The sequence below is a fragment of the Artemia franciscana genome, chromosome 11, assembly GCF_032884065.1.
Source record: "Artemia franciscana chromosome 11, ASM3288406v1, whole genome shotgun sequence".
NCBI lineage: Eukaryota > Metazoa > Arthropoda > Branchiopoda > Anostraca > Artemiidae > Artemia > Artemia franciscana.
In genome coordinates, this window is record NC_088873.1 from 13,499,277 (window position 1) to 13,513,199 (window position 13,923).

General features: G+C 34.7%; 1 protein-coding gene across 1 annotated transcript in view; it reads right to left on the bottom strand.

Moving 5' to 3' along the window:
* Nucleotides 1-13,923, bottom strand: part of LOC136032840 (alpha-amylase 4N-like) — a 54,849-nt gene that overhangs the window by 21,627 nt on the left and 19,299 nt on the right. The window contains exons 7-8 of the mRNA XM_065713250.1: nucleotides 6,998-7,122; nucleotides 2,990-3,058 (exon numbers count right to left, since the gene is read on the bottom strand). Coding sequence (XP_065569322.1) covers nucleotides 2,990-3,058; nucleotides 6,998-7,122 — 194 coding nt within the window. The remainder of the gene's footprint in view (nucleotides 1-2,989; nucleotides 3,059-6,997; nucleotides 7,123-13,923) is intronic.

Sequence of the window (13,923 nt, forward strand, 5' to 3'; positions counted from 1 at the left end):
CATTAGAGAGAAGCAAAGGCAACTTCCGGGTATAAAACACTGTATATTTTCAGGGAAAATAAGAACAAATTCACTATTCATGAGGCTTAAGTGGAAAAGTGCAGACTTTAAATCAGCAAAAGTTGATAAGACATGTAATTTTTTAGAGCAAGAGGGTAGAGGTTGGCCGCCTTCAACTCTCCTAAATAAGACATCGTTCTTGCATTTCTGTTACCTCTAATTTAATAAGTAATTCTTTAATTTTCTTATTTTGTTGTATTTTGAACTATATTCTGTTGAAATATATTTATATTTTACTTGAACTTGTCTCTAAGTCATATTGTTTCCGTCTTCATAACTTTGCTAGGTTGCAGCTACTGCTGCAACGATGGTTGTTTCTCTCTCTTCAAATAGAGAGGCACAACCGGGCCATTGTGAGATCCAGCACCGTTTAATTCTGACAGACAAAAGTCCCAATAGCTAAGACATAAGCTTCTTATTTTGTAGATTTCCTTAGCCTGAAATATTTTTCTATTCAGAAAAGGTTTTGTATTTTTATTTCTTTGACAATTTACATTTTTTCTACAAGCTAAATGTCTTTTTTCTGTCTTCAAGTACATTTCAGATTATATTATACTACTATTGCAATTCGATTTCCGCCATAGAGCAAAAAATTTCAAAAGCCTTTTCCAAATTTTGTCCTTTATTTTTAAATGATATGTCCATAGTCTAGTTTTAGGGAATATGCTATTTTTTACAAAATTTCGATTGTCTTATCCCCTTCGGTTCTTGAAGACATTTGGCTTGAAGACATTAATCATTGTAAACTTTGAAAGTAGGTTAGATTCAAAATAAAAGTCTGAAGTTCCGTCAAATGCCCCATGCCCACTCCAAGATTTGGCCCAAATGGCACCTCTGGATATGTCCATAGTATTTTAGGGAATATGCTACTTTTTACAAAATTTTGACTGTCCTATCCCCTTCGGTTCTTGTAGACATTTGGCTCCGACTCAAACCTGAATAAATCCACAAGTCGCTACTTTTTACTGAATGAATCCCTCTAGATTTGCAGTTGTTTTTTATAAAACAACTGCAAATCTAGAGGGATTCATTGCCTATAAAAAGCTTCTGACAAAATAAATCGGACAAACACTGCACCGTTTTCCTTTTAAACACCCAACCCTTTTAAATTATTTACATTCAGCTCTAGACCCTGATCTAATACCTACTGCTCTTTTTCTTGATGTACGACAATAATTAGAATTATCAAAACACAAGCTTCTACTTGGGAAATTATCCCTACCATACGAGGGAGTGTATATTCCTGGTTGCTATCAAATTTATCTGGTCGAATCATCTCGGCTGATCCGCTTTTTTTTCTAACACTTCTGAAATAGAGTTTTGCGCTCCGCAAGGACCTGTCATTGGGCTGACACTCTTTCTAATCTACGTTCCCATTGATACAACTGATACTACTACTCTTAAACTGGATACTAGCCGCTCCTTACTTAAGCCCTTGCTTGATCTGAAATATACTTATTTTCCGTCTTGTTCTTCTTCCAATTTTTAAGTTGCATGGCCATCTTCCTCCTGCTTTATGTTGTAATATATCTTTTGTTTCTGATTAATGAACTTATCATCTCCGCACTTCCAACTACTTAAAGATTCCTGATACGTCATCAATGCGGTTTAACTTCAACCCTCTGACAGCTTGCAAGATGATATGGAGCACGCTCCCTACAAGTCTGTGCTGCCACTCGTTTGGTCACTTCGAAAGATATGTTAATTTTAAAATGTTTTCTCCGGTCTTCCTTGGAGTTGATGTATCTGGATGGGGTTGGAGGTTTAATTGACTTGGTGGAATCATGCACTACTCCCCTGCATAGCTTGTGGTTTTGGAGATTATTAAGGTTTTCCTTAGTTTTATCTTAGTTTAATCTTTTTTTTTCTCCTCTGTACTTACTGACTATGGAGCCTTGCAGGGAAGATCATACTGTAGTTGATTTATATTGTAAATTTAGTGACGAATAAAATAACTTAGAACTCAGATAAGGCTAAGAGAGTGATTAACCCATTTACCGCGAATGTCCGAAATCCGTGAATGTCGACATTCAACGGTGGATGTCCGAAATACATTCTTCCTCCTTCGATTTAGTCAGCGTTGCCAGCCAGCTTTTTAGTTTAATGCAAAGTTTGATGATGACAGTTTAGGTTATGCTAGGTTAAGTTAGATTTTTAACCCATTCCTGATATTTATAACCAAAGTTAACTTTACCTAAATTGGCATAACCTCAACCAATAGCAAAGACCTAAACGATGTTTTATCTTTTCCTGAAAAATTTATGTTTCTCTACATGCGAGGTGCACAAGCAAAAACCACCATTACCATTCTAAATATCCTATACAATAAGTGTTTTTGAATTAATAACTTTTTTGAACTGTAGTTTCGAAGAAAATATTCAGAAAAACGATCAGAAATATATCGCGGAGTGTATTTTCTAATCGAAAAAATAAGGCTGACACATGATCACAAAAGGCTTCATAATGTACAGGGAATAAAATCCACGGGCCATAATTTGCCCACGCCGGAATTACTGTATCTTTCAAACAAAAGAAAGGCAAGAGAAGTCTCATATTAAAGCACAATAATGTTCACATACTATTCAATTATGGGAGTATTTCTAAAAAGAAACTCTAAAATTTTTAGAAAAATTTTTAGAAACTCTATTTCTAAAGTCTATAGTGACAACTCTGGTGCCAGAATTCTATGTGCGCTACATGGAAATTTTGTAGAGCTCAGGTTTGCAGGCCATCACCTCATAAAAAGTATGTTGTATCAATTGGTTTAATTTGCTTTCCCCCATCTTATTTGGTTTTCAAATAAAAAACTTAATAACTAAAAAGACATAAGCAGATATTTCCTGGTTTTCGCTGTTTTGCAAAATTTGTTGTGTGATACAATGCACTCGGATTTACCACAACCAATTTGTATGCAAAACTCCTTACTTACCTCAAAGAAATAACTAGACATTACTCGAGTCCATCCATACGGGTATGCAAGCATGAAACCGACAGCCATCTAAAAAAAAATACGAAAATATACATGTGGAACATTCGTCAGCGCAATTGCTATTTGAATGAATTTAAATTCCAAGAAATTATATGACCTAAATTTAACTTTTTTTTCTTCAAAGATCTTGAAAATTATATCGAATGTGGCTAAGGAAAACACGACATACATTAATTATATTTTGAACAATATCCAAACCTGTGATATTTTTTTTTAAACGTTCTCCGTTTTCAACTTTTGTTTTTTTCAGGCTTCAAAATTACCACCTTTCTTGGTTCTTTTTTACTTTTGTCAAATTTGTATGAATCATACCACTTTTACACACCCTGCGATCTTTAAAGGAAAGCCTAGCGTTTTAACTTGCTTGATACGCGTTCCGTGATAATATCGTATAATAAATTATGGCCCGAACCAAACCAAAATCATGCTTGTATATAGAAACTAAGTAAAGCGTGACCACAGTACTAATAATGTATATTGTGCATAATCTGGTGAGCTGAGCAACGTCCAAATTTCATGCGGAATTTTTAGCGTTGGCCAATCAGATCTTAAAATATTAGTTTTCATGCCTGTACACTGAATCTGAGAAAAAGATAGAAATACATAATTTGAGTACACAATAAAAGGGACTAAGTTAGCTTTAATGTAGGATTTTCATAACAGGCTTTGCGTTTTTGTAGCACAAGTGTAATACTATAAATAATCAAAGAATATACGGAAACAATGTTGTAATTACGTTAGACCATGCTTTTGTTATGAGTATGTTTAGTATTTTTTTTAACAAGGTTACAACAAAAAAAAGCATCCAACCTTTTCAACAGGCTGGATGAAAGGTGAAATCAAACGAAATGGCTATAAATCATCGAAGTTTTTTTTTTAGGAGGCATACCAAACAGCTTTAAAAAAGGTGGGAAAATGAGGAGTTTTCTAGTGCGTCTTTCTCAGGTGGCTCAATGACGCGACGGGCTAGTAGGTAAAAATAGTCGCTTTTCGGACAACAGTTTCTTCAGAATTTAACTAAACCTTAAAAATAGACAGCCAAAGAAAAGGAATGGAGAAAAAATTCTAGATAGTTCTGAGCACTACAGCCTCTAATGTACTCGAAATCACAATAATTTTCTAGCCCAATAAGTTTCAAGTTCAAATTTGATATGGATTTTAGTTACAAAACTAAAAATGTAGAAATACACTTAACACAGTTACTTATGCATTGATGCCCATTTAGGTCCGTAGATAATACAAACACTAAACACAGCGTGGTCTCATATCTTCTCAAATTTCAATCCCCAACCGCCGTCAATTAACAATAAATTTAATACGACCGCTCCTCCGCACGTACTCCTTGAGGTATCAAACAAAATACAACAAATAATAATAATACCGAATATTCTAAGCATAAAATAAAATGAATAAATATACACAATAAATATTTCTATTTTATAAAATGAATAATATTTCATTTTATAACACTTTTGATAAGTTGAACTACTTCTCATTTTATAAAATTTGACTGTTAATTTAGTGACTACTCTGGACTACACAAAAAAGCCAAACAATTAAAAACTCAGTAAATGCTATTAAGATAACGAATTCAGGTTGCGTGGCGTTCTCTTTATCTTTGTTTTTGTAGGAAGTCTTTCAGAGTTGTCAAGTCCCCGGAGGGAAATTTTTTTCCGCTGAAGGAACAATGAAATAACTGATGTTTCTGATTTCAATACTCATTATCACAGCTTAGATACCAATACAGTTATGAAAACTCCTATCTTGCCCACGAGAAGCTTTTGGTACAGCGCCTCCTCCAAGCCCGCGCTCCGACACTTAGATCGTACTACAACACCATAGGCAGGAACACAATTTTGTTTTGTTGCATACCTCAGCTTTGATACCAATATTGGTATCTAAGCTGTGCTGACAGTTTCCTGCCTCCAGCCGCTAAGATCGCTACCACGCACTGTGTCCCAAAAATAATTCGAGTTTTCATAACTGTATTGGTATTTAAGCTTTTCTCATTATGAAACTTCTCAAAAAGAAGGAAATTACAAAGAAAAACTGTTTCTTGCATTGCAAACTACTATGCGAAAAATTGCTTTTTGCATTTTATCTCTTTCAGATTTGGTGCATATATTTGTTAAGGATTCCTTATCAACTCTCACCTAGATCTTATTAGCATTCGTCTGAAACTTATTTCTAGAGTTGTCTGAAATGTTGCTGCATCATTTACTATCGCACCAAAATCACCATTTTAGCTTAATTAAGAAGAGGTCACACTCGTGTTCAGAATACACTCGCTTCCAAGACACAATTGTTTTGCGTCTTAGAAACGATTTTAAAAAACTGTTTTTTCAAAATACTAAAAAAGCAATCTTTTTTCAGTATTTAAACCAGAAAAAAGGAACTAAGGAGCCTACTGCTACAGAGCAATTGTAAAAGAGCCTGAAGGAGCAAGCTAAAAAAGGAGGAAAGGAGCCAACTACTATAGAGCAATTGTAAAGGAGCCTAAAGGTGCCTACTAACAAAAGAAGCAAAGGAGCCTACTGTTACAGAGAAATTATAAAGGGGCCTACTAATAAAGGGGCAAAGGAGCCTACTGCTACAGAGTAATTGTAAAGGAGCTTAAAGGAGTTTACTAACAAAAGGAGCAAAGGAGCCTACTGCTAGAGATCAATTGTAAAAGAGCCTAAAGGAGCCTACTAAAAAGGAGCGAAGGAGCCAACTACTATAGAGCAATTGTAAAGAAGCCTAAAGGAGCCTACTAACACAAGAAGCAAAGGAGCCTACTGGTACAGAGCAATTATAAAGGAACCTACTAATAAAGGGACAAAGGAGCCTACTGCTACAGAGTAATTGTAAAGGAGCTTAAAGGAGTTTACTAACAAAAGGAGCAAAGGAACCTACGGTTAGAGAGCAATTGTAAAAGAGTCTAAAGGAGCCTACTAACAAAAGGAGCAAAGAAGCCTACTGTTACAGAGTAATTGTAAGAAACATGGAGAGTGCCTGACGAGACATTAAATAACATGTAGAGCCTGGATAGAAAAATATTGGATACTTCCTTTATCACTCTCTATCGGCTTTGCTATTTAGCCCTTGTTACTCATGGCATAAACGGCTGCCGTCTATAAAAAAGAAGAAAGAAGATCCTTGCTCATCTTAATTTATGCTTTGTTATAACAGAGCTACCGTTGAACTATTAAAAATTAAAGGTCATTTCACAGTCAACGCAATAGAAATTAATTATTATAGAGGAATGTATCTCTATTCATTAGCACCCCCTTCCAACTTTGCCGTAGAACGGGCGATCATAGAAAGTTAGAGGAGGGTCACTCAATCACAAATTTTGGTGTTTGTTTCCCAACCTACTAATTTAATTTTTAGTGATTCAGAAGCTGAAATCGACTGAGCCTGTCTCAATTTATTGCAAAAATAAATTTCCCCGCCGTTACAATGAATTTTTGAACTCTGATAGGAACACAAATGAAATGAATATTCCCCCGAATGAAAACGTTTTTCACGGGGCGGATATTGAATCCAGAACCTGAAACAAAATTTGACTCCTATCAGAGTCTAGGTTTAGGAGCATGCCTAATTTGGGTCTTTGGATTTTCATCTATTCTCATAATGAACATTTTGAAAATTCAAGATTATCTGTCATCTTCCTTCGCAGTTGTAGGTCTTTTTATAGAAGTAATTCGTAATTTTGGGTACTTTGGTGTTCTAAGTCTTCAATTTTTTTTTCTTTTTTTGGTCCAGAAAAATACTCTCTTCAAGTTGTTTAATAATAACACTTAAGCATAACTATCAATTATTATTTATCTTGCCTGAGAAAAACTTCATCAAAATGCCCATTTTTGGGGAATCAAGCAAAAAAAACTGGAACTAAAAGTCGTACCAAACACGAATAATCGTGAAGCCAAACGTCAATTATTAAAAATAAATTAAAATCTAGGTTACCTTGTAAAGTCTTGATTCTTTATGGGTAATGATATCAGGTCCTCCTGCCCCATGTCCTCTCTGGTTGTCGTGATTGTCAACAAAAACAAGCGCATTAATTCCATTAATCATACCCCATCCTTCACCTTAAAAGACAAATCCAAGAATTACAATCTTAAAGGTATAAATTCATAACACTACTAAACACCATCTCAAAAGGAATATATTCTTATTTTTGCCCGTAAAATGGGACCCGATTTTATTTATATTACAGCAAATATTTGTATCCCACACGTTGTAAACAAAACGGGATTGTTCAGACTACTCTTGTAAAGATTTCTTAGTATGAAATAAAATTTTATATTCATTTTTGATTCCCGCCATATTTATTTTTTTAATTCAATATGACTTTTTGGAAGTCACTTATTCAAAAATTTCTCATATAATTAATTTTTAATTTCTCTTTCTTTATAAGTTCAAGCCTTCCTAAAATGTCTTAGCTTTATGCGTTTGCAACACCTACATAAAAAAAAAATCAAAACAAAAATTTAATACAAGTTGTGTGTGATGAGGTAGCAATTATAAAATCCAGAATTTGCTCGATTAATGACAGTAAAATACAGTTTAACTTTTTCTGTTGATTCTTTTTGTTCTTTTAAAATAGATATTGCCATTCATTTGTATACAAAATATACAAAAACACGCGCATGCGCAGAACTTTGTTAGAACCCTTTTGTAAAGGGTTGAGAGTACTCCAAAGGATCAAAAGACAGGCAAAACAAACTGGAAATAAGGAAAGAATTAGAAGAATCCCAGCCTCTTGAGCTGAGAAGTACTCTTCCATACGTTTCCTGAACGCCACCACGAGAAAATAAGGGCCGTAAACATTAATTTTCCTACTCATATAGAATGCTAAATTTGGAAGGCTTATGCTAGAATATTTCACGAAAACTTTCCCCTCACACTTTTATGATATCTTTAGAGAGACCTGAACAGTTTGACGCTCTTCTTAGTTTAAATTACAACTTACAGAAAAAAAGCACCGACAGTAACCTGACCTAATTTCCATCGATAATTTAAAACGGACAAAATTTATTGCTTCACAATCTATCTAACATATATCAATAAAACTAGTACAAATAAGCCAACTAATTATATTTCCCTGTGTTTGTAAGATTATAGAAAACTAGCGCTTTACTGAAAACACAAAAACGAAGCATAAAAAACAAGAATGTTGATTTAGGAGTCAAAAGTGAATACGTAGCCCGACAACAACAAACTAATCTATAAATATCTTCATAGTCTTACACCAGATGTCACATCAGTAACCTTCAGTATACGATTAAATTATCTTGAAAACATAAGCATAAAAACAAATACGTTTTTAATAATCGCTAAGTAATTGAACAGTATACAGAAATATTGGATTGATTTACCAGGTAACATTTTGGTCTCACCAGTCCTAATACCAATAGTGAGTAATATACAATCTTGAAATGTGAAAAACAAGTTTTAGTATTACTCGAAGTGAAGATTAAATAAGCCATAATATGAACTCTGAAAATCCAGTTATTTCTCTCTATACAAAAGAAAATTTCAAGTTAAAATACAAATTTTAAAGCTAGTCCGTAGTCCTATTACTATCAAGATGGTTTTGCTTCGAACTTGTCAACAAACTAATCATGACATGTCCTTTAAAGAACCAAAGCGAGAGCCAATCATTGGACTGACCCATTATGCAGAAGTGATACCAAATTAAACGGAAAAAAATGAAACAACAATCCTAAAATGCTTTATTTTTATACTGTAAAAAGTGGCCTTAATCAGTTTGATTTTAGTGTACCGAAATTTCTATATTGTTTTCTGTTTTAAGTAAAGCGCTAGTTTTCTATAATCCAACAAATATAGGAAAATATAATTAGTTAGTTTATTTGTACTGGTTTTATTGACATGTGTTAGATAGACTGTAAAGCAATAATTTTTGTTCGTTTTAAGTTTCAACTTATTTAAGTTTTACTCCCCTCAGAAAAATCTCTGATTTTGCAAATTGATATGTATTAAAGAGAACTAGGCATAGACACTTATGCAGGGGGTTGGCTCAAGGGAAAGGAAAGAAGGTCTTGTCGCCAATATGAAGTATTATTAGAGTTTAAAAATAGGCTTAAAAATATAAAATATCTTCAGGAATGGAAAATTTGTGAAAAATATTAATTGTGTGAGTCTGAAAAATGAAAAAAAGTGTCCGATTTCTTGCTCGATAATGTATTTACATGTTACCATTGTCTTCCGAAAAGTTTAGGAAGAAACTACTACTACTACTAATAACTCACTGCAGCACCAAGCCGCCTGAGGCCAACACAGCTACGCACGCTCCTCCTCCAACCTAATCTATTTAAAGCCTCCCTCTTTACACCCTCCCAGGAAGTTCCCATTTCCTTTAAATCCTTATTTATGACATCCTCCCAACCCAGACAAGGACGACCTGCTTTCCGTGTAGCCCCAGACGGTTGGCCAAAAAGGACAATCTTCGGTAATCTATCATCCTTCATCCGTAGAACGTGGCCTAGCCATCTCAACCTTTCTTTCATTATAGCCCCAGAAAGCGGGATTGAACCACACTTTTCGTACAACCTACTGTTTGAAATACGGTCAGTCAGTCGGGTACCCAGAACAATCCGTAGGCAATTTCTCTGGAAAACATCTAGTAAATTTTCATCTGCTTTTCGGAGTGTCCATGCTTCAGAGCCATATTTGACCACTGTCATCACTGTAGCTTCCAATATTCTAATCTTGGTTTGTAGGCTTATCTTTCTATTCTTCCAAACTTTTTTTAACTGTGAAAAAACACCCTGAGCTTTAGCTATTCTACTTTTAACATCTTCACTGCTCCCACCATCTTTACTAATAATACTACCAAGGTAACTGAAGCTCCCAACCTGATCAATCTTTTCGGTACCTAAGGTCACCTGTTCATCTTCACTTATTCCTAACCTTAGTGACTTAGTCTTCTTAACATTAATTTTCAAGCCTATTTTAGCACCCTGAACACGTAAAACCTCTAAAAATTCATTCATTTTGCTCACACTTTCATCTAATATGCTTAAATCATCAGCATAATCTAAGTCCAGGAGCGTTCTTCCTCCCCATTTGATTCCATGGTCTCCAATTGCCTTTCCTGTGCTCCTTAAGACGAAGTCCATCAAAATGATCCATATAAAGGGGGATAGAACACAACCCTGCTTAACTCCTGATTTAATACAAAACCAGTTGCTAACCTCATTTCCTACCTTAACCGCAGCAGTATTATTCTCGTACATAGCGCAAATCACTTTAATGTATTTTTCTGGTATACCATATAACGATAAGACCTTTGTTAACGCTGTTCTATCAACAGAATCGAAAGCTTGCTCATAATCGATAAAACTAAGGACCAAAGGTGTTTGACAACGAAGGGACTTCTCAATTATTAACCTAAGAGTGAAAACATGGTCGACACATCCTCTACCTTTTCTAAAACCGCATTGTTCTTCCCTTAAAACTTTGTCTACAGCATGTCTCAGTCTAAAAAGTATCATATTACTCAGTAATTTGCTACCTACAGAGACCAGACTAATGCCTCGATAATTCCGACATTCACTCTTGTCACCTTTCTTATACAGTGGTTTAATTAAGGTTTTCCTAAAATCATTGGGTACTTCCCCTTTTTCAAAAATCATGTTCATAATCTTCAGTAGCTTATTCCTAACCTCAGAGCCACCATATTTAAGGAACTCATTAATCATACTATCAGCACCTGGGGCCTTATTATTTTTTAATCCTTCTAGTACTGTCGCTAATTCTTCCTCACTAAACAAATCTTCCTTCACATCCAAGGTATCACAAACTTTTTCATTTTCATCTATATCTTTTCCTGCAACTGTATCTCGGTTTAGCACATTCTCAAAATGTTCCACCCATCTTTCTTTAACTTTTTCCTTATCACTAATTGTGACCCCATTTCTATCTTTAACTGGGACTAGTCCGGATCGGCTACTCCCTTTCAATTTATTAACATGCCAGTATAATATTTTACTATTATGCCGTCTAGCCGCATCTTCCAGATCCTCAGCAATTTTATCCATCGCCTCCATTTCACATCTCCTTAGTTCATATTTTAATGCTTTCTCCACTTTCTTTACATTCCTTTTGTTTTCATACGACCTATCGCTCAGATAATACAAACCCCTTCTACTCTCTATTAAACCTAAAGCTTTTTCACTAATATTCCTAGTTGCTGTCTTAGCACTCTTCCCTAGGACACCATCAGCAACTTCACAAATTGTTTTTCTGAAATTATTCCATCCATCTTCCACGTTGTCAAATTTTAAACCCTCAAGTTTAGTACTCAACTGTTCCGGGAATTTTTTTCTCAAATTTTCATCCTGAAGTCTACCAACATCATAACTTTCCGGGAGGGAGTTACTCTTCCGAAATTTCAGCTTTAAATTAACCTTAGACACTACTAGATGGTGATCTTTACTTTTAACATCAATAACGGCACTCCTATACACCCTAGTATCTTGTATTGATCCTGCTAGTCTTCTGTTTACAATAACATAATCAATAAGGTTTGCTGTCTTACCATCACGTGAATACCATGTCAACTTATGGGCCATTTTGTGACCAAACACTGTATTGGTTATAACTAGGTTGTTATACCTACAAAATTGCAAAAGCCTATAGCCATTACTGTTTTCTTTTCCTACACCAAAATTACCTAGGCTAGGATACCATCTATCCCTATTTCTACCAACCTGGGCATTAAAATCTCCTAGCAAAAACACCATATTTCTACCTGGTACCCTGTCTATTTGCTCCTGTAACTGTAAGTAAAATTCATCTGAGTCACTAGTATCTCCATCAGTTGGTTCAATGGGGGCATATACTACTATAACTGATACCCTAAACTTTTTAGTCATAAAATGAGCAATTAGTATTCTATTATTAATACCTTCCCAGCCTAAACAAGACTTAGCAGCTTCCTTATTCATCATGAGCCCTACTCCCTGTCTATGTACACCATCCTTCCTTCCTGAGTAAACAAATTCTATGTCACCTAATTTCATGCTTCCTACCCCTGGGATATGAGTTTCTGAAACTCCTAATAAATCCAGTTCAAGTATACTAACTGGACTCAAGTATACTAACCTAATAAATCAATGTACTTTCTTAGGAAGAAAGTACATGTTTATCTCGCATTAAAATAAATTGTCAATAGAGATCTCTAAGTTTGGCATGGAATATTTTATAAATAAGAATGTCTAGGAAGTTTTCGAATACATCTCCCTCTTTCCCTAGAAATCTCAATGTTCTTAATATTTTTCTGTAACGTGTTTTCCATCTAAATTTATCTATATTTGGCAATGTTTTCAAATTTCTGATAAACAAATTAACAATTACATTCAAATTATATTCTTAACAAAAGCACAAAGATAAATACTACCTCTTTACCGTCTATAATATATAAAAACGTTCCCATATTAAAATACTTTCTTTCCCTGCTAAATTACGGAGAACCAATGTGGTCTTAAAATTTAGTAAAAGTAACTCTCTGATCCAATAAAGGCACAAAACGCGAGGCACTTCCAGTGAAAAGGTTACGATACACCTAGTCGATGGCTTAACATACATGACATGATCCTTTCCAAAAGGCTTTACTTTGGTGATAAAAATTAACACTTAGAGATATTTAAATAGAAGTTATCAAACTACAAAGCTTTTTGGGTTTCTTGTTCTTCTTCTTTTTTAATGCTTTTTGCTGTTTGTTTTCTTGGTTTACTCTTATTTTTGTCGGAAGATGTATTAATTCTTCCAGTTCTTCTAACACTTTCAAGCGTTAATTTTATATTATGTTCTATGTATTAAGGTGATACGTCGAGCTCTGCTCTCCCTTGACTAGAATCGATGTTTTATTATAGCTACTTGCATTAATAAATCTTTGCGTACCTAGTGTTGAAGGTAAAAAATTACATTTACTGGCCAATGTATTTGAAGACATTGCTTTCATCGAAAACCATGGTTAAGAATTCACATTCGATTACATTTAACATTTTGTTTTTTTTTTTAACTTTAGGTTGCATTTCTCTGACTTATTTCTAGTGCTCGCTCACTATAATACTAATTTTTTTCGGAAAATGACAGCTGTTGACACCAAAATAATACCGCAAATACGCATTTGAACTAGTAGGCTTCAATTTTTGTGTCTTCTGCCAAAAATAAAGGGTAGGGAAATATCTTCTTTTTTAACCGTGGGAAATTCTGAGGCGGGGTGGGTTGTTAGCCCCCTATGGGTCTGAAAGGCTACGGTTATGCAGAAAAATTAGTTATGAAGTTTTATAAATTTAACTGTCTTTCCCATGAGCACTTGTTTATTTTTTTTAATTCAAAAACATATTTTGATGAAAGTTGCTCTTTTTGGTAAAAATTCAATAAAATTTTGTATGGAGAATCTTGACCGTCATTTATGCTGCATCCGGCATCTTACTGTGCCAAAACCTCGGTAAAACTAAAGTTAGCTCTTTGGTACCCGGATCAGGGCTCTTCAGTACCCGGGTCAGGGCGGGGTAAAGTCGGGGTAGTAACTTGCTAATTTTGGTACCTCGCAAATTAAAATTATCTAAAATTGAGGATAGAGATTGCTAATTTCGGCACCCAATAAAATAAAAAAATCTAGATGACGTGACAGTGCCTCCGTGTACATAAGGTACCAGCAGGATCACTGCTAGCTAAAAACCACTGGGGTAGGAAAACAGAATTCAACAATATAATGGAAGAAAATAGGGGACACATATTTGTTGAAGTATTAAATCTACCCCACCCCGAGAACTAAAAATGTGAGCTCAAAGGATTAGAAATAGTCATTTTGTTTAGAAACTATCAATGGCTGCTCTAACTAATATACAGGGAAA